Source organism: Mastigoproctus giganteus, chromosome 8 (assembly GCF_048544385.1).
Source record: "Mastigoproctus giganteus isolate SK-2022 chromosome 8, ASM4854438v1, whole genome shotgun sequence".
Lineage (NCBI taxonomy): Eukaryota > Metazoa > Arthropoda > Arachnida > Uropygi > Thelyphonidae > Mastigoproctus > Mastigoproctus giganteus.
In genome coordinates this window covers 228,189,225-228,214,200 of record NC_143582.1, presented here as the reverse complement: position 1 = coordinate 228,214,200, position 24,976 = coordinate 228,189,225, and the positions used below count along the sequence as shown (strand labels likewise).

Sequence of the window (24,976 nt, the reverse complement as noted above, 5' to 3'; positions counted from 1 at the left end):
CAGGATGCAATTTAGCCTAGATAAATGCAAGATCCATGGACAGCATCAGGGAAATCTAGTCAGCCAAACTAGCGGCATATCACAGGTGAAGAGGTTAAAGTCATGACAGAGGGAGAGACCTACAAATATCTGGTGATGATGCAGGCTCAATATCTAGAACACACAGAGATCAAGGTCCACCTGACTGAGAAGCCTGCTAAAATCAAAGTGGAATGTCTGGAACATGGTCACAGCCATAAACACTTACACAGTCCCAATGCTAACGTACTCCTTTGGGACTATAGATTGGACCAACACTGAGCTGGAGAAGATTATGAAATCAACCAAGACAATGATGACCAAGAGCCGCCAAGGCTACCCAAAGTCGGCCATCGACAGACTGGCCATAGCCGGAAAGAAGGAGGAAGGCTATTGACTGACTTAATTGAATAAGAAAAGAAGGAGATTAAGAACCTGAGGAATTACTTCCAGGAAAATATATCACCAATCTACCAAGCCATAAGATAGACAAATGACACACACTGCTCAACTTCAACAAAGAGACCCCACTCACACACAGACAGAAGAAACAAATACAGAAAGATAGGTGAAGAATGCAATCCGTAGTAGATGAAGTAACATAAACTGGCGAAGTTTATGTTACTTAATCTACTACGGATTGTGTCACTGAACTCCATTAAGATTATATAGATAAAATGGCTTCGAACGCATGGTTCACGAACGGGAAACTCCTTCCCGAGACCGAAGGATTCATGCTCGACATCCAAGACCAGGTAATCAACACTAGGAACTACAGTAAATACATCGCCAAGGACCCAGGAGTGACAGATGACTCCGTGTCATCTGTAACTCCGGGATTGTTTCTGGGGCCACCTGATCCCAGATGACCATGTTCGTTAACCGTGTCAACCTGCGGCATGGTGCCAAAGAGCCTTCATAAGAACCTAGCAGCAATAGGTAGCTTTCCAGAGAACACTTACATGGGACTCTAGAAAGCTGCGATTCTGAAGAAACACCTGTAGATTCTAGTTAGATACTTCCTTGACCTTAATAGTAACCGGACACAACAACGAGCCCACGCACTTGGTACTAGTAATCGTGGCTGGACAGGGAAAAATAATCATTAGGAGAAGAAAGAGATAATAATAATAATTTCTCTCAACAATAACTCTGAGCTGTTGCCAAAGAATTAGAACATCAATTGCCCGTTTTGCACTGATTGTTTGAGTCCTTTGTTACTGACCTTAGCAGGAAACATCAAACATGGGCTGCATGGACAAAGTTACGTTGTGGATAGCTCGCTTCTGCGTCATTTGTACGGGGTAATTGAATTCATTCATCACTCACTGGATGTTATCTATCAGTATTTAATACATTAACGTTAAGGAATTAAATAACTCCTTCAACTAATTTTTCATGTATTCATGGAGTCCTAGGCCACTTAAACCTTCGATTTCTATGTATTTTACTTGCATCGATGAATTTATATATCAATATACATTAAAAAATTTTCCCGTTAGGAGTAGTTCACTCTTAATTCCCGTACTATTCAAGAAACCAATGGTGCTAAATTGTTGATGGACCTTAACAGAGTTTACCTTAACGTGTATAATTGGCGACTCCTTTAGTTTCTGGGGATAGAAAATCATCAAGTGACATCAGCAGATTAGCTGCAATTAGGCTGTTCTTGCTTCATCTACCCAGTCAACTGCAGCGTTAAGAAAAGGCTACCTCTGGAGACAATGAACAGGTGTCCATCTTATTTGTCCCTCTTAGGAACCAGTACAAGAGGAGCTAGAAGAAAACCTGGAAGACAAAGGCGGAGATGGATAGATGAAATTCATGAGTTTGTGGGTAGTAAATGGATGGCCAGTGCTCAAAACAGAAGGAACTGGAAAGTTGCTGGAGATTCCTTCATCCTGCAGTGGATTGAAAATGGCTGATGATGATGATGATGATTTGAGGAGAATGAGACTATTGAAGTAGACTGATGATCCAGATTTTATTTCAGAAATTTATCCAATGTTTTATGGGTCCTGAAGAAGGTTTCCAAGAGGTTTGTGGTTTTTGATCTATTATATAGCTTCTTCTACCCAGAAATGTGTCAAAGCAGTGGTCATTTATAAGGTTATACATACTTTCGTTAGTTTGGTGTGTAATTTTCTGGCATTAACCTGGTGTACTGCTTCTAAACTGCTGCTAAAGACTGACGTGCCAGACTTCATTAAAAAATATGGAGTTATAGATTAAGAATGCAACTTAAGATAATACCACATTTAACACATAATATCTAGCGGATTAACTCGAATCATTTTGACAAAATAACAAAATATCTACGCACATTCAAGAAAAAGAGACACGATACGTGAGCTGTGGCTCACGTATCGTGAGCCACAGCTTTGTTTTGCTGAGCATGCGCTCAGCAAAACAAAGAACCCTTCCATAAATGGTAAATTAGGGACGCTCGACTTCAACTGATTGAACAGCCACGGTATTCATAAGATCCAAACCTGGAAAATAACTGGATTGCATCTAGTATCGGATTTCTTTTTAGGCCCTTTCTACTGTTTACAAATATACACTCCCTGTATATTTGTAAGTGAAATTTGTAATTTTAAATGGCACTAGTCGTGTGTTCAACTTCTAGTACCATTCAAGTCTTTAACAAACAGAAGGTTCATATAAGGTGGATTTAAGAATTGATGGAAGAGGGCACATATGGAAGAAAGCACACGAGGCACTAGAAGCATCTTGTCATGTACCGACAGTACAAGCTGCTGGATTAGCTGTAATGCAGTGGAACACGTTTCTGTAGCATATCTTTAGTCTCCTGATCCCACTGGAGAGCAGCGTGAACGCCAAAACGCATCTGAATGCCATTGAAGAGATCAGACACACCCAGAAACATTGGATATTTACCGCATGAATAGATGTGGTCAAGACATTGCAATTTGTCTACTGAGCCAAATGTGCGAAAGAATGGTTTTTGAAGAACACAAGGAAGACTTCAAGCATCTGCCTTGTGTTCTTCAAAAACTACTAATGGCATAGAATCAACAGCTTGTTGACTCCATACCACGTTGTGTCGGAGCAGAAATCTGGCCAACGACTGACCAACACACTATTAACTCATGATCCTAATAATGTGGATAGGCAGTGTATTATGGACATGATTTAACCTAGTATCCTTCTCGATGGCAGTTGTTTTAAGCTGGAAACGATGCACAAAGTAACCTTCGCGGGCTCCAGCCATAGGCATCACAAAATAATTTTCTTGGGAATGCAAAACAGAAATTTAAAATTCCATTGTATTTAGGGAGGAAACAGGAAGAAAGTAAGTTATGAAAACCAGTGTCTGTCCATTTGAAAAGCCTTATAAGATGAATAAAATAATGTAAAATCCAATAAGAAGCGAATTTCCCCTTTTGGATTTCAGGTGACTCTCCAACGATATTCACTATTCTAGAAGATTCATATACTACCTATTCTGACCCATCTCTTCATTAATTTTTTTTGAATGATTCATTTCAGGAAAACGAAAAAGAAAAGGAAGGAACACATAAAAATGCGAAAAAATAGTGTATATTTTGAACCAACGTCTGTGATCCTGGACACCATTTCAGTACAGGAGAAGCGTGATGCCCAGCCGACTGTACGTGGTGGTCCCGTCTTCCTGAGTGGACTAAAAGAAAATCCCGTTGTTGTCCAGAATAATGATTTGATTGCTCAATATTATTCTTCAGGAAATCGACTCAAGAGCCTCGATATGACGGAGTCTCCATCTCTGGTGTTTCTGACCGCGTGCAATTACTTCTCGGTTAGCGAAGAAGGCACAAGGCGAGTGGTGCCGCTTTTAAGTCTGCATTCCGAGATGGTAAGCACCATTCAGATTTTCTTCAGTAAAATGCGAATCGAAACTTAAAAATGACTCACTGTACATTACAATAAGTACATTAATAAATACTCTTAAATAAAGGACAATTCTTTTTGAAACAGTATGGAAAACTAATTACAACTGAGTACTGTTCCCATTCATGTTTTCTTTCAGTTGTGGTCTGTTTCGCATACCTGCTATGCTGTTTGAATAATTCAACGCAATTACGAGAGTTCATTTTTCACATTAGATCAGAGAATGGCTAATAGGAGCGGCAGAGTGGTAGAGAGAGAGAGAGAGAGAGTAGTCTAATAGACATTCTTCAGTGCACATTAGTCTACCAAGTGTGCCCCTTTGGGGATCACTGCCCTCATGGGTAGCACACTATATAATTCGAACAGAGCACCTAAAACAGGTGCTCTGTTCGAATGTCAGAAGCTCTGCATCATCGCCTGCATTGAGAACGCCTCGTGGTGCAATCTTACGCGTTGGGATAGATGATGCCTTACGATTTCACTCCTGCCGTCTCCGCGACGGATCCCTCTTAAAAATTTTGGAAATAAAAAACGTTTTAAGTGACAACACCGCTACACTCAATGCCCTCCCTGCAGGTTTCGAGATCAGCTTAGGAGAGGTCCTGTCTCCAATAATGGATTCTCTTGCTTGCCTTAATACTGAGAATAGAAGGCTCAGAGCCCAAAATACAGAAATCCTGGATCAAGTTCTCTTGCTGAACAATCAACTCAGAGATCTGAAAATCTTTGTTAGCGAATGCTGTCTTCCTTCTAGTCAGACGTCAGTGATGGACCATCGGAAATCTCAGGAGCGTTTACATGAAGTGGATGAGGCCCGCGATCCTCAGCCCAAACTGTTCGATCCCAGCAGGGCACAACTGATCCAAAAAATTCACAGAGTTCACCACTAGCTGCAGAGAGGTTGATTCAACAGATCTTCACTCCTACCGTTGAGCTCAACCCACTGGATACGCATCCCTCGCATTTTGACCCCGTTGAGCTGGACCTGTCCATGCTTGGTTGCTCATAGTCAATGTACCCAGGATCAATGTTGGAATTTGGGTGAACCTAACTCGTATCAACCTTGTAGATTACAACAGAAGAAGCATGGTCGTCAGATTCCGAATCAACCCAACCACGGTAACAACATGATGGAGATGAGAGAACCTCTACGCCAAAACAGGAATGGATGGACCTTTGCTCAGGTGGTTGCCTCTAGTCATCTTCATTAATCGAACTCGCAAGCACAATCTTACAGCCAATAACCCCCAAATGGCTATTTCCACCCAAGACAGTTTGACAGTGGAACCCTCTAAGGAACAGATTATCAATACAGGTGATGCAAAGGCTATCAAAACGAGGTTTCCGACCTTCTCTTCCTGTCCAGCGAATGCGAAGCATATCGTCTTGGATTCTAGCTGCTGGCCCTTAGGCACCCTCATTAAGCTGTATCAAGAGAGGAGTAGACTGATTGTGTACAACGGACCCAGACAGGACTACAGCATATCAACAAAAGGGCCATATGCAACCAGGTTCACAAGGCAGAAAGCTTTTGTGGTTCATGCAGAATATACGCAGCATAAAAAACAAGCTTCACTCCCTCCAGACCCTCCTTTTTCTTGACGAGTTTGATATCATTTGTCTTACTGAAACATGGCTATTGGCGGATAGGCAGCTTGATCGTGTGCCTCTTAACACTCCCTACAAGCACATTGGGAATTCAAGAAACACCAGATGGGGTGGTTGTGTAGAAATCTTTTTTAACGGTCGTTTTCAGTCAATAAGGACAGGAGTAAGCCAGTCGAACAACATTGATGCAATCTGTACAACGCTGAGGAGTCCTCTTATTCAAATTCAGTGCTTCCGGGTTTACATCACCCCAGATCACAATGAAGACATTAGATCTGATCTGCTCACCTGGTTTCAACAAATTTAGTACCTAGAGCTCCAACTGTAGTTACGGGTGATTTCAATTTGCCGATCCCTAAGCACGAAGATGCTCTTGTGGGCCTTGAGATCACTCTTCGGAACTTTGGCCTTACACGGTTATTAGGCCGGCTACTAGAGGAGGCCAAGCGCTCGACCTAATATTCCATAACCATCCAGACATCAAGCTCCTGCCTAGCAATTTCCAATTTCAATCGGATCATCTGCCAATTGCATGCCAGTTATCCATGTATGGCAATTCCCCTGAGTTACCTGATGAGTATGCCGCTGAACTGCTTAGGGTTGCCTTCTCTTCTAAATATCTCAAGCCAAACATCATTTTACGGTGCTTGAGCGGATTTGACTGGGGATGCCTCTATTCTGAGTCGATAGAGGATGCCACTATGGTCTTGTCCAAACAATTGAAAGAAGAAAGAACATGTACACCCTCACCCACCTGATGTACATGGATGACATCAAGCTCTACGCGGCAAACCAAGAAACAACTCCAGCAACTACTCCGGAGCACCTAAGAAATCAGCAAGGACATCAGGATAGAATTTGGTCTAGAAAAATGCAAGACCCACACACTGCACCAGGGAAAATTAGTTGGCCGAAACTACCAGCTGTTGACTGGTAAACAGATCGAAGCTTTTTTTTTTTTTTTTTTTTTTTTGTATGTAAACCCCAAACACCAGAGGTATTAGAACCTATAGTACTTAGTACCGTGCTTAGGTTGGAGGTTGAGAAGACGGAAGAAGATATTTGTTGACATTGGACTTGAACTTCTGTAGACTGTCATTTTCAGGAAATACGTATGAAGGAAGGTTGTTCCAGAAGGTTGAATGAATAAACGAGGAAGGTGAAAAGTTGGTTCTGTGAGTTTGAAGTTGGACAGTAAATGGATGCTGGCTGGTGGTGGCACGTGTTCGGACTGTTTTGAAAGAGAGAGCGGGAATTATGGAAGACAGTGCAGAAGAACAGTGCCCATGGAAGTATCTGTAGAAGAGGCATGCAGCAGAAACAGTACGTCCATGAGACAGCGAGTGGAGAGACTCTGTTAGAGATGAATCATTAATTAACCTAACTGCCCTCTTCTGAATGGAATCAAGAAACCTGAGAGAGGTTTTGGGGGCACCACCCCACATGTGGGAACAATATTCCATGGCAGGGCGGATTTGCGATTTATACAGAGTGAGCAGCTGTTTGGAAGAAAAGTAACGCCGAGAGGGAAAAAGGGAAAACCAAGTTTTTTAGATGCAGAGGAAGCAATATTTGTAATGTGCTTGTGCCAAGAGAGATTAGAAGTCAGGGTAATCCCCAAAAGAGATATATCATTTTGCCTAGAAATCGGAGTGTCACTATAGATAAGCATAGGAGCAGAAGAATCCGTTTTGCGAGATATAAGACAAGATTGAGTTTTAGAAGGGTTGAAATCAACTAAGTTGTCTTTGCCCCACTGGAGAATTACCTGAAGATCGGCATTTAAGGAATTGGTAGCAGATTTTCGAGAAGTTGTAGCTGATTGAGCAGGGCAAGGTTTCTCAAAATGGAAAGTGGAATGCAATGAGCTATCATCGACAAAACTATGGATAGGGTATCCAGTCAATGGAAGAAAGTCATTAATATATAAGAGGAAAAGAGTGGGGGAAAGAACTGAACTTTGGGGACGCCGTAAGTAGTGGAGAAGTTAGAAGACAAAGGGCCATCTACCATCACCCTCAGTGAGCGATCAGAGAGAAAACTGGATAACCAATTACAAAAAACAGTTGGCAAACCATAAGATGGAAGCTTGTTTAGAAGACCTTTATGCCAAACACGATCGAAAGCCTTTGAGATGTCAAGAGCAACTACTTGTGTTTCACCGAACCTTTCCATTGAATGCTATGAGAGAAGGAGAGTCTTATAAATACCTAGGGATGATGCAGGCTGAGCAGTTGGAACACAAGGAAATCAAGCAATGCCCTACCGAAAAATATCATCAGAGACTCAGAAGCCTGCTAAAAGCAAAATTGAACGGAGAGAACACAGTTAAAGCCATAAACACCCATACAACTCCAGTAATAACATACACATTCGGGGTCATAGATTGGACTAACACCGAGCTAGAAGATATCATGCGAAAGACAAGTACAATGATGACCAAAAGTCGCCAACACCACCCGAAGTCAGCAATGGAGAGAATAACAATACATCGGAAAGGGGGAGGAAGGGGCCTGATACACATGACAGAACAACAGAAAACAGCGATTATTAACCTGAAGGATTACTTAGAGAACAACACAGCACCACTCCACCAGTCCATAAGGAAGATATATAAGTCGTATACCCCCTCAACCTAAGCGAGGAAACTCCTCCCGCCCAAACGGTACAAGAAACGAAGATAGAAAGATGGGCAAAGAAGGCACTCCATGGCAGACACTACAATGACCTCCATCAAGATAACATTGATATCGATAACATTGATATCCATATCGATAACATTGCTTCCAATGCATGGCTCACAAGCGGGACGCTCTTCCCCGAGACTGAAGGATTCATGCTGGCCATTCAACACCAGATAAACAACACCAGAAACTACAGAAAATACATCGCAAAGGAGCCCGGTTTATATCAGATGACACATGTCGACGATGCCACCTGGCCTCAGCAACGATCCAACACATCACCGCGGGGTGCAAGGTGATCACCCAGACTGGGTACACTCATAGACACGACCAGGTAGCCAGGATAATACATCCGAAGCTAGTGATGAAATGCCAGTTGACCAAAGAAAGTGTACCATACTACAAGTACGAACCCTGGGCAGTACTAGCGACTCCAACCCACAAGCTGTACTGGGACCGCGCCATAATAACGGATAAGTCCATCCCGCACAACAGACCAGACAAAACCTTTGTGGACAAGATGGAAAAGGCTACCTACCTGATTGACATAGCGGTGCCCAACGCTAGAAATGTCCAGAAAACCCATGAGGAAAAAATTAGGAAGTACACGAATCTGAGACATGAGATCAAGGAGTTGTGGCATATGGAAGAAGTATCAACCATCCCAATCATCGTGTCAACAACCGGTATGGTACCAAAGACTACATAGCAGCTAGCAGCAATAGGTCTTCCAGAGAACACCTACAAGGAACTCCAGAAAGTCGCAATTCTGAACACATGTAGGACAGTCAAAGATTTCCTCGACCGACAGTAACACCAGACATTACAATCACCCTCTGTACTTGGTAGCAGTACCCGTCACGGAGTGGAATCCCCCAATCAGGGAGAAATAATAATAATAATAAATCACCGATAATAATCACCGCAATCCCCACACCGGGTTCGACTTGGCGCATTAAATATCCATGAAAGGATACTGGTGAAAATGGCAAGCTCCTTAGTTACACAAACGCAGGCTAAAAGATAATGGAGAGAGAGCGAGTGTGTGTGTGTGTGTGTGTATTCATAAATGGAGATACCTCAGGGTGGACCCGTGTAGCGGTGGAGCACCGGGGATTAGTATTGAGGCCACTTCTGTTTCTTATCTTCTGTAATGACATTAATGAGGGAGTCCAGGTGAAGTTTTCAAAGTTTGGTGATGATTTATCGGAAAGAAAGGTGAGTAGCGATCAGAACCATGCAGTTTTGCTTCAAGATGACTTGGTCGGTTTCAAAAACGGTCTGAAAAATGGCAACTGAAGTTTAATGCGTCTAAATGTCAGGTTTTACACCTAGGGAAATCCAGGATCTATCGAGGAGAAATCCAGGAGTTACAAGCTATGGGGAGTGGAATTAAAAGTGGTTCAGGAAAATACTTATGGGGTTACGGTTCAGTCAGACCTGAAATTTTCAATGCAGTGTAAACAAGTGGCTAGGATCACATAGTGTCTTTTGGATCTCATGAAGTTTACTTTCGGTAAACTAAAAAGACTTGGGAATGCTTATAATGGTATTACCGCAAAGAAAATAAATCTCGGGTCAAAGCTGACTTTCCCACCTTACCCATGATGGTTGCAGCAGTCTTTAATTCTTTCAAGGTTCATTTATGAATCATTTAGGGGTTACGCTCTTTTCGAATATAACAATCTTCCCTTTAATCCGTTCTGTTTTGTCTCCATACTTCAGGAGCTGCAAGAAACAATCGGATGTCCGATGATCGTTCCGAGAGCCCTGTCTGGCTTTAACACGCACCTCTGGAACACCTACAACATGAAGGTCCTATGGGAAGCTGGTGCAGGAGGGAACGGGCACGTCTATCTGGTCGAACATAGATACAGCAAGAGGTATGCGGCGGTGAAGGTGATTCGTAAAACCGAAAAAATGAGAACCGTAAGGATTTCTTCCGGTTAATTAACTTAATGAGGTTATGTCGACTTAAAATGTAAATCTTTTCCGTTTATAATCACATCTTATTTACTGATAGCAAAGAGACAGATCTAAATGCAGACTAATAGAAAAGTAAGATATGCGACTTGAAAATTCTGTGCCAAACATTTTTGGACCTCCTTTTATAACTTCCTTCTCTACCTTTAGCTTCTCGAAGTCGCAAAAGAGGAAAAAATTTGGAAACTCGCTTCTGGACATCCTTACGTGGTTCCACTACTCGCCACCTTCGAAACTAGCACGTGGTAAGCACAGGATATCGTGGTCTCGTTAATTCAGACTGTTTGTCATCTTATTAATCATTCTCATGTACTCAAACTGATACCAAAATTCTGAAAAATCTCTGAGATGTTGGAACTGATGGACCAATTTTCCTAATTCACCAATTCTCCATTTGTACTGCTCTCCAATTATATTTAAGGTTTCTGTTCTACTTCCCAATCAACAGAATCAGAGTACGTGTAATGGCTGTCTTGTATACAATGTAGATGGAAAATAGGTTGCATCCCTGTTTAGCCAAAGAAATTTTATCTTACAGATGGAATACACTGACACCTCATTAGCCCTAGTTGCCTTGACGCGAAATATACTAAACATCTGTTTCTGTAAAACCCTAAAGTACAATTTAGTTGTGTTTTGTCGAAGAAAAAATTCACTGATGCTTGAGGATTTTATGGTACGCTCCTAATAAAAGCTCAGGTAATGTCAGAAAAGTACTTTCAAATTCAATTCCTGAACTACCAAATTCCATGATTTTTTTGCAATAAAAAGCTGGAATGTGACTCTGTGAAAAAAAAAAAAAAAATCTGTTTTTGAAATATAATTTGGAAAATACGTTACGTGGTGAAAAAATTTATACTAAATTTTGATTATTTATTATAATTTAATTTCCTATTAAATATTATTTTATTTAATAATATAACACAATTTATATTATAATTTAATATAAAATTTATATAGTATAAATTTTACCGTATGTTTTTGAAATGATGTTTTCTATTACTTGACAATAGATGGCGACACAAGCTATTTGCCTGTGTGCCCTTAGGCTGTTGCCATATTTTAATTATTTTAAACTTTAGGCTAAATTAGCGTAAAAATCCATTTGGCTATAGCGCCTGCCTTTTTGCTGTTTTTATGAGAATTGTATTCTTTTTATTTGCGAACCATAATATCTTTATAAATTAAAATATTTATTTTTTGAATAAAAACAGACATATATCTGACCGTGTTAATTATATTGCTTTCTTTTTGAATCGACCTTAAACTTCGACAGAATTTCTTTTTATGACTTTTATTATAAGATCAGATTGTCTCCCTTATTCTCTGACAATGTTTTCTATTTTGACAGTTACTGCTTCGTCTCCAAGTATGCCAGTGAAGGAACCCTTCGAAGCCAAATCAAGCTGCGTGGTAGATTGCCGGAACACAGTGTCATGATAATAACTGCCCAGTTGTCATCAGCCATACACTTTCTGCACAAGAAAAGTAAGTGCGAATGAGATGTGCAAGTTAAACGACTGGAGACAAAGTTTTAGGTTTTTTTCTTTATTCTGACCAAAGAAAACTGATTAACGTGGTTTCTTTCACTTATGACTATGAGGTTCAGTTTTACTGAGAAAATACGGTAAACAGATTTCTTAAAATCCTTTTAACAGGAAATACATAAGTACAAATAAGTTTAAAATAAATACACGTCAATAGCTTTCGGACATAGGTTGCCCTTCATCAGTTAATGCAAAACTGAAAAGAATGCCCAGTATGGTGGTCATGCAAGGTGAACCGCGCCACACAGGTGCAAACAACAATTGGCAGTTGGAAGTAGAGGCTTGTTGTTAAAAATCATAACAACATGAAATGTGAAGGGACTCTAACCAGACGCGGCGATGGTACTGACGAGAGCGATCAATAATCTTCATGTCGCCGTGGGTCGATGTCGTGCTGGGTTGACTAGAAGTGTTCAGCGAACCCTGAGTGTTCTACATCAGCGGTGCGGATAGCTCTCTCGCGCTCGGAGACTCGATCTTTCAGCTTTCTTCCAGATTCACCAATGTAGCAGCCAGTGCAGTCACGGCAGGAAATGCGGTACACCGAACCGCTGCACAAGAGTGGGGTAATCGGTGTCTTTACCCACAATACAAGGGACCGCAATTTCCTGCCTGGAAGCTGCAGGTACTTTATCCCATAACTCCGTAAGACCTTTGAGAGCTGTTGTGACAGGTTCGGGTAGTGTGGGATAAAGGCGGTCGAGGTGGGGTCATCATTACGTGTGGACCTGGGGTTTGTCGCTCGGTCACGGGTTTGTAGGTCGCATTTATCTAATGAAGTGGTAGGGTAACCGCACTTAGCCAGATCTTCCTTTACTCTAGTGATCTCAGCACGCCTCTCATCCGCAGAACTGGAGTAGGTCCAGGCGCGGGTTAGTGGGACACGTGTTGTGCCAAAGAGCTGACTGTGAGCATGTTCTGGCCGATAGTTAGTAAATTGGTCAGCAAACATCGATTTGCGATGGACCGATCTCCTTAGAAGTGTGCCCTAGCGTCGAACAAGTGTATCCAAAAATGGTAGAACGTTGTCTGACTCCAGCTCAATGGTGAACCGAATAAAGGACGAAAGAGAGTTAAGGTGTCGCAAGAGTCGGTCTCCTGACCCGCATTGGAAGACAACAAACACGTCGTCAACATAGCGACACCAAAAGGCTATAGGGTCTGGCAGACCAACAAACGCGCTATTTTCTAGCTGCTTCGTAGCAAGGTTTGTCATAACCAAGCTGACGGGAGCACCCATGACTGTGCCATGAATTTTTCTGTAAAGGGATTCGCCGTACATAAGTACACCACCAGTCAGGCACAACTTAAGGGCGGTGCAAACGTTGTTGGTAGACAGCGAAGTTCTGGTGACTAGGGTTTGGTCGCTGTCCAGGAGTTGTTTAGCGCATACGATGGCCAGTTGGACAGGAACTGAAGAAAGGGTAATAAAACATCAAACGATGCCATAACCTGATCCTCCGAAATGGTTATACTGGAAATTAGGTTAAGGAACTCCCTACTGTTGGAGATCGTGTGAAAAGTCATGCTTACCATAGATGAAAGTAGATTTGCAGCAAATTTTGATAATTCATACATTGGAGAACCCACAACAGGGGACAATGGGTGGTAAAGGAACGCCTTGCTTATGAACTTTCGGTAAACCGTAGAATTACAGAATCTGCCAGCGTACTGATTCAGGGATTTTTCCTGATTTAAACCAAGCGTAGACTAGGCTGTTAACCATGGCCTCCCAACGCTCTAGGATCCTCACAGGAGAGTCGAGAACAGGCTCGTACCCAGAGGTGTCTTGTAAAAGAGACAGGGCTTTTTCATTATAGTCTGAACGATTTAGAACAACCGTTCGACGTCCCTTGTCCGCAGGTAGAACGATAATTTCTTTCACTTATGGCCTTCGGCCTCATCGCAATTATACCGAACTGTTCTTTTAATCCATTAAAACCTCTGGCTTCCATTGGAATATAGACATTTTAAAGTGTGGTGTGTTCATCGAATGAATAAGAAAATTATATATATAGTAAAAATACTAAAATTGTGGGGGGAGAGCAGTGAAGGCCAGTAGAATAAAATTTATTTTATTCTACCTGTAGTAGTATTAATAGGTAACTGTAATGGTAGAATAAAATTTATTTTATTCTACCATTACAGTTACCTATTGGAATTGCTTTGATTTTAAATTTATGTATACAAGCTGATCATTTAATTCGCGGATTGACAGTGCCACCATACAATCACTCAAGGTTTAGCGATTCATACATGCGCATTCATACGCACAACACGTAGTTTACGGTCATGTTGCGACTGCCAGATGGCAGATGACAGTTGCACGTTCTGATAACATGTCAGAGTCTGCGCAGGTAGTAGCACAGTGGTATCGTCACAGTCCTCCCCACACCGGGCAGAAAAGGCCCGAGTTCGAATCCCGTCGATGACGCGAGGAACTTTAATATGCTTTTTTCACTCCGTGGCTGAGTTAGTCGGTGTCAGGCGAAGATAGCAAGGTTCCCCCACCCCCAGAAAACTGGGGTTTTTCGTCCAGTATACAGACAAATCGACCATAGAATATACGCAGATAAATATAATTATTCGAGTGGCCTAAATATAATAGTTTGGTTTCGATTTGACAACATGTCAGAACGTGCAACTGTCAGCGTATCTTGGACTTATTCTTTCCTGCCATCTATTAGCAGTTCACTGAAACTTGAACGGTTGTACGATGGCGCTACGATTCTACTCAAGGGCCACCTTGAGCTCGTAACGCATCCGTACACTTCTTTGCATGGACTCCACAAGGTATCGCAGCGGCTTGTGGTAGTGTTACCTATGCATTGCACAATGTGTCCAATGCTGATGAGATCCTTCCTCTTACTCAGACTATGCACATGATGGGGCATAAATTCAAATTGAGAAGGATGGAAGGGTTGAGGAAGAAGAAAAGATTCAGAAAGATGTGCGGAAGTTTACCTTTAGCCAACGGATGTTTTGATTGCTGGAACAAACTTCCGCCTGGCGTTGTGGAAGTGAATAGCTTGAATAAATTCAAGGAATAGCTAGATAAACTGTTGGATGGAATGAATAGGCGAAATGGAATGGTTTTTTTTTTTTTTTTTTTTTTGTGATATTGTATAAGCTTGCTTTCTTGCGTCATTTGCCTCTACTAATGCTGATGCCCGCACATCGTCAGGTGGATGTCGTAGTATCGAATGTACTCTTCCAGTAGGTCCCAAATGTGCTCAATTGGGTTGAGAGGTCGTGAGGGTTGACAATTCATTATTATGTTCCTGAAAGTTAGCAACCTGCTGGGCTTTGTACCATGGCGTGTTGTCTTGTTGACAGACGTTGGAGTTGTCTGAATACACTGTCATGTCGAGAACAATTCTGAAACCAAACTGACAACTCACCCAAACCGCATCCAGCTTGCCGAACGTCAGCAACGCATTCAAGGCCCACTGTTGCTTTCTTGAAATGCAGATACGATCATCGGCATGACAGACAACTTGGCTAAATAAAATTAATGTCACACGAGGTTCACTCAGAACATTAGTTCAACTACCCAAGGTTTAGCAATTCAGTTTAAGGTCATGTTGAGACTACCTGACAACATGTCAGAACGTACAACTGTCAGCGTATTCTTGGACATATTCTTTCCTCCCATCTACTCGCAGTTCTCTGAAACTTGAGTTGTATGACGGCGCAACCAGCCAAAAATCACACGTGGATTTTCCACGTGTGACTTTTGGCTGGTTGTTCGATGGCTGTTGAACCAATCCCAGTATATTTGTGATTCCACAGAACGAGAGCACTCAAGCATGTTGGCTGTTGTCGGGATACTGGCACCTGCACGTCTTACCCCCACAATCATTCCACGTTCAAAGTCAGAAACATGTCGACGCCGACCCATTCTTCCTTACAGACACTCAAAAACTGATCACCACATATGCGAAATACAATCTTATATCAGCCATTCACGGATTTGTGCCTTCACCAGCCCATTCCTACACAGCAGGTTGTCAGTAATTCAAAGCCAACTGAGTGTATATTAGTTCAAAGTCTGTAGCTTTGCCATCCTGCTGTAGCTTTATTACAGTACCATTGTGCAATAGCTGAATGGTACGACGATAAAGAAAGCTGTACATCCACTAACAGCCAACATTTAACATCCGTTCTAAAGACTGAATATGCAGCAGTTATAGGTTGTATTTCTGTATGGGATGGGATATAAAAGCCTTAACAAGTAAAAAATGTGCAATCCTTATTTAAAACCACATGAAAATACTTCCAGTCTCGGAGGGAATCGAACCCAGAAGTTTTCCAAATATAAATTATTAGCAATGTCAGTTGATTAGATTAAGATTAGAAATTCGATTTCAAAATTATTTGTGTAATTAATTACTGCAGAAAAGTTGATCGGTAGCTTACGAAATCTGATATTAATTGCTGGTTTGAACCTCGTCAGAGCACATCTGAGAAACACCCACTAACGTGAGGTGTTTCTCAGATGCCAAGTCCGAAACCTCGTACAATAAAACTTAGTAGGGGAAATTTGTAGCTGAAACTCATTATCGAGATAATTATAAATTTCTAGAACTGTATGATTCACTCGTCCCTCAAGGAAACAAACAGAAACCTGTTTTGGAGTTGCTCAAAAAAAAGAACCAAGGCAACTGCTGGAAAGTGAACTAGCAGCTTTGAAGTACATATACAGTATTAACATTTTTTGAATAATGTATGTGATGGTACTGATATCGTCATTTGGCAATTTTTTTTTTTTATCTGAAAATGCGCAGTACCAAAAAAGACTTTACTTTGAGTATTCAAGACAGAATTCTCAAAGAAACAATCAGTGCTTAAATGCGGGTTAATGGTGATTAATCATTTGCATGAGTACCTCCCGGGGAAAGCTGTGGGGCATGACCATAGGTTCTCTTTGTACTCAGTCTAAGAGGGCATAGAGAAACTCGAAAGAAATATTGACTCCTGTGGCTCTTGGCTGCCTTGGAGAAAATTCTAAATAACTCAACCAAACTAACTCTTTTCCAGTTTTAGCAGAACACAGACAAGGTTCAAATCTGAATAAATCAGACCCGGCCTCTATTAAGGACATGGACGTCCTTAATAGGAAGATTTCAATGACTAAGACCCTCGGGGGGGATAGCACAGTGGATATAATCACAGTTCTTCCGCACCTGGTAGAAAAATCCTGGGTTCGAATCCCCTTAATAAATACAGTATATTACAGTCGAAACTTCAGTGTCGATTCAGGACCACGATTCAGGATAAGCAGCAGCCACCTTATCCACAACTCGTGGCGCATTTTTCTCGAAATGAGGGTGAAAACAGGTCAGAGAAGACAAATTAAAGGGTCCTTCAGGCGCAAAAATAAATCTTTCACCGCAACTATCTTAACCTAATCGACGAGACCGATTAGGTTGGGTGGATGAATGCGCATGTGTGTGAGTTAAGCGCCATAGCAACTGATGCTATGCCTCATCATATTAGATGCTATCTAATATGATGAGGCATCAGAAAATATCATGAGACCCTTTATACTGAGGAGACGCTGTTGGAGTAAGGCTGAGTCTTATGACACTAATGATTTTGAAATTACAGATGACTGTTTATTAGAAAAACTTTGAGGAAGATGGCCAGGGAGGGTATTGTGCCATTGAGGTTAATTATGGTGGCATTTTTTTTTTTCTTTTATGCAAACCCCAAGTACGAGAGGTATTAAAACATGTAGTACTTAGTACCGTGCATGGGTTGAAGTTTAGGATGAAAGAAGATACTTGTTAACATTAGATTTGAATTTCTGTAGATTGTAATTTTAAAAGGAAATACGAAAGGAGGGAAATTGGTCAAGAAAATGGAAGTTGAATGAATAAATGAGGAAGAAGAAATGTTGGTTTTGTGAGTTGGACAGTAAAAGGATGATGACTGGAACGTGTTCGGAGTGCTTCGAAAAAGAGAGAGGGGAGCGGGAAATATAGAAGCCAGTTGAGAAGAACAGTAGTGCTCATGGAAGTATCTGTAGAAAAGGCGTGCAGCAGAAACAGTACATCTATGAGACAGAGAGTGGAGAAACTCTGTTAGAGATGAGTCATTAATTAACCTAAATGCACTCTTTTGAATGAAATCTAGAAGCCAGAGGGAGGTTTTAGGGGACGCCCCAGTACCCATGGTAGAGCAGATTTGCAACTTGTACAGAGTGAACAATTGGAAGAAAGTAACGCCGACAGCGAAAGAGAAACCACAGCTTTTTTAGACGCAGAGGAAGCAATATTCGTGATGCACTTATGCCAGGAGAGATTTGAAGTCAGGGTAATTGCTAATAGTGATATGTGATCTTGTCCAGAAATCGGAGTGTCACCGAAGAAAAGCATAGGAGCAGAAGAAATCTTTTTTGCGAGATATGAGAGAACCGAATTTTAGCAGAATTCAAATCAACTGAGTTGCCTTTGCCCCACTGGAGAATACCTGAGATCATCATTTAAGGAATTGGTAGTGGATATTCGAGAAGCTGTTTGTGCAGGATAAGGTTTCTCAAACTGGAAGGTAGAATGTAAGAAAGAACTGAACCGTGGAAAAGGTTTAGTTCTTTCTTCCATTCGTGGAAAAGTTAGAAGATATAGAGCCATCTACCGTCACCCGCAGTGAATGGCCAAAGAGTAAACTGGATACCCAATTACAAAAAACAGTTGACAAACAATAAAAATGGAAGCTCATTAAGGAGGAAGTCCTTTATGCCAAACACGATGAAAAGTCTTATTTTTAATGATTTTGGTGTTAGTGATATTCAATGATATTCATGGTAAAGCTGATGATTTTTTTTTTCAATTCTAAGATATTATTCACCCTTTGTATCACAATCCTTTATATTCCATTATAAACGGCTTCTCTTGTCTTTGTTTTGTAATATTGCTCTCGTTGCTGATAATAATTTTAAGGTCTGTTCATTGCTACCATCTGTGCTAACGTTTCTTCATATTATATTTTTGGCCACCCTTTTTTGAGTACGTATACCAAAATCCGCGATTTCCCCCTCCCTTGCTGATAATAACGAACTTATCCTTTCTTCTTTGAGACAGTGTTTTGTTTATCTAATTTATTTAAGGAAGGTCACATACCAGTAGCTCTGTGTAATAACTATTTATTTATTTCAGAAGTCCTGCACCGAGATATTGCCCCGTCCAATGTGGTCTTCGATGACTGCTTCAGAGCTCTGTTAACAGATTTTGGCTTTGCAGCGGTAAGAATTCATATTTTGCAATGAGTTACCTTCCCCAAATAGGTGAAACTCCACCAGTAAGCCTGAATTTCGTATCAAGTAAAACTAACCTTACTAAGGTCAAAAAGAGTATTCTCAATAAATGCAACTGGCTCCATTTCTCTAATAACAAACTGCTTTTCTGTTTTTTTATTTAATAGCAACACATCACTAGTGGAGTTGTTGTGGGAACGCTGCCGTACATTGCTCCCGAGATCCTCGATTACAAACCATACAGTGAGTATCTCATTGCTTTTGGAAATGTATGGTAATTTGCTACTAATAATCGAAAGATTTCAATAATCTAAATGAGCGAATGAAATAATCCAATGATTTGTCATAATCCAAAAATAAAATTTTATTATGACAAAATTCGGTTATTAATCCAATGAATTTCGAATAACACAAGGTCATCAAAAAAGGTGGTCGTTATTGAAATTCAGCGTACCACAACACACTGCGCTTTTTGTTGCACGGTGGCCATCTTACTGACACTGATGAGTCGGTGCGCGTAGGAGTTATTCTGCGCACGCTCACGGCGCAGCCAAGGTCATTGTTGAGGTGTCAAATAAAATTTAATGAGTTACCGTACTGTTTGCTGATACGATCACAGCAATCGATCCAATATTTCCGAAGATAATTAAAAGGGAAATCGCGGACACCTTTTTTCGATGACCCTGTATAATGTTAGAATGAATCGAACCAATAATAATATAATCGAATGATTTGTCATAATCAAATGGTTTTTCCATGATTTGGGGAGTACAATGTGTACAGAAAGGAGAGACAGGACAGAGAGGGAGGAGGGGTTATGCTGTTAGTTAAGAAACACATAAATTCTAAGGAAGTGCATCCAATTGATGTTGGTGGACAATGCAATGTTCAGTCTGTTTGGTATGACATAAGCACTGGGAAAGCAAAAATTAGGGTAGAAGTGTGTTATAGGCCTAATCACTCTGATTAGTACAATGAACAGCTGTGCAGAGAAACAGAATGAGCCAGTAAATCAGAATGTCTTATAATGGGGGATTTTAATTTCCCAGATACTGACTGGAATTTCTCGGTTGTTCACTCGCACACTAGCAAGGCTTTTGTGGAATTATTGGATGATTGTTTTCTACATCAGTATGTTCGGGAGGCAACTAGAGGGAGTAATACTCTTGATTTGATTATCAGCAGTGATCATTCATGCATTAAGAATCTGCAGGTAAATGAACCAATAGGTGGCAGTGATCACAGTGTGCTGAAGTGGGATTTACTCAAGGAGGTAACTACCATTAGGGGTAAAGGAAAGGGTTTTTGCTTTCGTAAAGGTGACTACAGGGGTCTCAGACAGTTTTTAAATTCTATACAGTGGGACCAACTGATGATGTTACCAACAGCAAATTCAAAATGGGAAGCATTCAAAGAACTTATCTTCGAAACTACTAGGCTTTACATACCAACTAAGAAATACTGTTCAAAGTTTAGGCTTAAATGGATGTGAGATGAACTAATGAGACTCGTGGCAGGGAAGTAAAATGCATGGGATGCACATAAATCTTCACTTGACACAGAAATCTATGGTACATTATTATTATTATTATTAGTCATATGTTATTATTATTACTACTAGCCATATAGTACAAGAAAGCCTGAGGCCTATGCTGCACAAGCTAAAAAAAAAATTTCCGAGTTACCCTGAGAGAGAGAGAGAAGGGAATCACCAAGAAGGAGAAGAATTATGATATCCAGCTCAGGACCCTAGGTGTGCCAAGCCCATACTCACCAGATGTGAGCCCCTGGGGTTTATATAAGCTAGTCCGTAATCAGGTCACAAAGGAGGTCAGGCAGGCGAAGGCAGATTACGAGAAATCTTTGGCAAAGGATGCAAAGTAAAACAGCAAAGATTTCTTTACTTATGTGAAGGCTAGAAGGCATGGCATCAATCAGATTGGTCCACTTGATATCGTTGGTTCGACTGTTGATGATCCTACTCAAGTAGCTCGCAAACTGAATAAGTATTTTGCATCTACACCAATTATCCAAAACATTATAACCACCTATCTAATATGATGTTGATCCTCCACATGCAGCCAAAACCTGCCGATGCATGAGCGTTACACGATTTCTAAATGTGTCTTGTGGTATCTGGTACCAACACATAACCAGCAGATCCTTTAACTCCTGTTAGGTTCGTGGTTGAGACGCCGCAGATCGGAGTTGCTGTTCCAACACAAACAACAGATGCTCAATGGGATTGATGTCTGGGGAATTTGGAGGTTAGGGCAATGCCTGGAAGTCCTCATTTCTTCCTCATGTTCCGCGAACCAGTCTCGAACAATCTAGGCGGTGTGGTATTCATGGCAAAGGTCTTCCGCCAGAGAGGAAGACCTTTGCCATGAATGGGTGTACCTGGTCCGCAATGATGTTTAGGTGTAAAGTGTTTTCAGTGTCTAACGGCACCAGGGGTTTCCCCCATCTCCGCGTTGCTTTCGTTGTGGGTGTGCCAAGTCACTGGAAAGGCCAGAGATTTAAAAGTGTATGAATCTTGAAATGTGTGGTGTCGCGTACTGTTGTTCTTCTGGCCATTTAGCCGCTGGACCCCTGCTGAGGCATAACTTTTCCCCACTTTCGACCCATAGAGGCAGACCAGTTACCTATAGCAGGTTAAGTTTACTCTGGCAGGTCCTGCCACCTAATTTCCTGAGATTTCATTGACTAGGACTTAAAAAAAAAATGTTTTAACATTGATTGCATAGGGTGATGTCGCTTAAATAGGAAAAGCCGAGATTGTGGGCGAAATTTAATTTGAACATATTTAAATTTAGGTGTGTGGGGCATGCGCTTGCTTTAGGATAAAAGTGGGAGGAGACTGGGGGTGAAAAGCAGAAGAATGAGGTCGATAGGGAAGAATACCTCAAGTGAATGTCAGTGGGGAATGCCCATTCCCCCCAGAAGGAAGGAATAGGGTAGCGAGGAGAGGAGGAGATGGTAAGGCCGTCTCCTTCCCCACCAAGGTGGGAATGGATAAGGGAGCAGGCACAGATTGCCAATATGGCGGTCCGCACATCTGCGCGTGTAGCACAGTGATATCGCCACCGTCCTCCACACTCCGGGTGGAAAAGGCCCGGGTTCGAATCCCGTCGATGACGCGAGGAACTATCATGGGCTTTTTTCACTCCGTGGCTGAGTTAGTCGGTCTCAGGTTTCTGGGCTCCCCCCCCCCCAGAAACTGGGGTTTTTCGTCCAGCAAACAGACAAATCGACCACACGCAATTAACAGACGTAAGACACAGCATGGCAGATGAATTTCATTATTCGGGTGGCCTAAATATAATACAGTAGTTTGGTTGTTGTTTTTTTTTTTTTTTTGCCAATATGGCGTGTGTGCAGCGAGGTTGCAAGCTGATCAGGGCAGCATTCGGTGTCAAGTGCCCTTCTCTAAGAGGTCTATCCAGGAACAAGGTAACCACCGGCTGTTACAGTTCAGTTCACTACTCACATTGCACAGGTCAGTTCAGTACTAATATTCTCAAGTCCAGTTGAGTCCTAGTTATGATTTGCTCGTTTCCATTGTTAGGCCATTCTTGGGAGATGTTAGGTCACGTTCACGGTTAGTTCCATTGTCTGGAAGCCGGTGTTGATTGGTGCCGCTCCGCTGATGTTTCGCTAAGTGTTGGACATGAGAGTGCCCGGCACATGGATGACTGGACCCAGGGTATCCCAGCAGAACAACGTGCAAAACATGACACCGCCACCACCGGCTTGTTTTCGTCCCACGGTGCATTCAGACGCCATCACTTCCCCGGGTAAACGACGCACACATACCCGGCCGTGATTCATCGGACCAGATGACCTTCTACTCAATCAAGGTCCAGTTTCGATGCGATGCTCGCGTGTCCATTGTAGGCGCTGTCGCCGGTGAACCGTGGTTAGAATTCGGAGCAGCCTGCTGCTTCGCAGCTCCATTTTCAGCAGAGTTCGATGCACTCATATTTTTCTTCTCATATTTTTCGATAAACTCATATATTTCTTCCAGAAAACAACAAACAAACCGAATACAACCATACTATACTGACGTCTCGTAGCCTTAGTTGCTTTGGCGTTTTACACTCACCTAATCCAATATAAGAAATCCTTTTGTGGTTTTTACCGATGTTTGTGACACACCAGTGTGCCACAGACATCAATAAAAATCTTACTACAATTTAACCCATCATTGACTCAAATATATCTCCTTTAATTGTTTTTCAAAAGTCGTGTAATCTGAGAAGGAATCTAAGTCATAATTGTAATTGTGATCACCATCCTACCTCAAGGATACTGCACTTATTTTCTGCAGTAGTAAACTCATTTCGGACGCATTGGCAGAGTTATGTTTCATAATATGAAAGTTGGGTTAAAATTCTATGTCGAATCGTAAACTGCGATCAGTGTGCTACTGAACGTTTAGATTTACCAGGCGGAAATTGCATTTCCTTTAAGATATTCATTGAATTTCTTCTGTATTCCTTTAATTATTAATTTATTTCCTTTATTTGAAGCACGATCGAGTGACTGGTGGTCATTAGGAGCCATCATGTACGAGATGCTGGTCGGACGGAATCCTCTGGAGATCCACATCAAAAAGAATAATATCGACTTGAAGGTGTCCCAGTCTGAAAGACGAGAAAGTAAAAAATACAATTTTCACATTTAGAATTATTTTCTCATCACTTAAAGCATAATTTATTATATATTTTCGTTTTCTGTCTTCATTCTTTATCGATTGATTTTTTAACGAGAAAGAAGCGATTCTGCGTTGTGTTAAGTTGAAAGTAAACTTTTAGAATAAGAGATGCAATTTTTTGTCTTAACCTTGCTAATGATTAATCGAACAAAGTTCTGGCTGAGCCCATAACTTTTTATGAAACATTACGCGGTAGAATTTTAACATTTCACTTGACTTTTATTTAAATAATGTTAGGAAGATCTATGATGGAAGAGGGGATCTTCACCTGAAGCGATCAAGGCTCAAAATAGCTCTTTGAGCCTCATACACACTAGCAGTTGTTATGGAACCACCAAAAACTGATTCTCATGAGGATAAAATTTCGTATGAATCGATTTTATCCTCTACACTAGAGTCACGAAAGGGTACGCTGAGAAATATCTTTGACTGTTTGCAAACATTTTTCCTTGCGACGCTCCGTCATGAAATCAGGAGACTGCAATTACTTGGAAGAGTTTATACAGAATTAGGAGCGGATTTCCGCGGTAACAGGAACAGGTAGGACTAAGAGACAAAGACGCGAGTAAGAAGAACATTGCTCAATCGATTTGTCTGCATAGTCTGGCAGTGCAGTTCTTTGACGCTATGCTGGTGTCGCACAAACTGCATTGAAATTCTGCAGCTTACCGCATAACACTTAATACTACTTAAGTAACTCAGGGGCGTATTATCGTGTCTATGTGGATTTTTGAAGATTCAGCCTTTATTTTGTGTTTTTTTTTTTCTCACGTACGTGTGTGTGTCAAACGCCAAGGCAGCCAAGACTATAAGGCGTTAGTATACTGCATCTGTAATTCTTGCAACCCAAATACCCAAATGTTAAAATTAAAATAAAAAAAGCCCATTGTAAAGTCTTTCCCTCTTGACGCGATTCAAAACCAAAAAGCCTTTGCCACACAGTGCAGAAATATGGCCATTATAACCGCTCCGCAAAGAATGCAACAGGGACAGGGTAAAACTTCAATTAGAATTTATTGGAAACTACTATACATGTTAGTAGTAGTAGTAATAGAGGAATATAATGTAAGAAAGCAAGCGTATGAGCTTATGTAGTATCAGCTAAAAAAAAATAAAAATTTCACACAACCATTCCCTCTAAAAGTTTGTCCAGTTCCTCTTTGAATTTATTTAAGCCACAACGACAGATGGAAGTTTGTTCCAGCAATTAACCACCTGCTGGCTAAAGGCACATTTCCGCAAATCTATCCTACACCTGTCTTTCCTCAAT

General features: G+C 41.3%; 1 protein-coding gene across 1 annotated transcript in view; it reads left to right on the top strand.

Annotated features, from left to right (window-relative positions):
• Positions 1-3,565: 3,565 nt before the first annotated feature.
• LOC150082394 (protein kinase 4-like) overlaps positions 3,566-24,976 on the top strand; it is a 42,202-nt gene continuing 20,791 nt past the window's right edge. Inside the window, exons 1-4 of the mRNA XM_090380509.1 lie at positions 3,566-3,874; positions 18,843-18,977; positions 19,157-19,232; positions 23,522-23,650. Coding sequence (XP_090236635.1) covers positions 3,566-3,874; positions 18,843-18,977; positions 19,157-19,232; positions 23,522-23,650 — 649 coding nt within the window. The remainder of the gene's footprint in view (positions 3,875-18,842; positions 18,978-19,156; positions 19,233-23,521; positions 23,651-24,976) is intronic.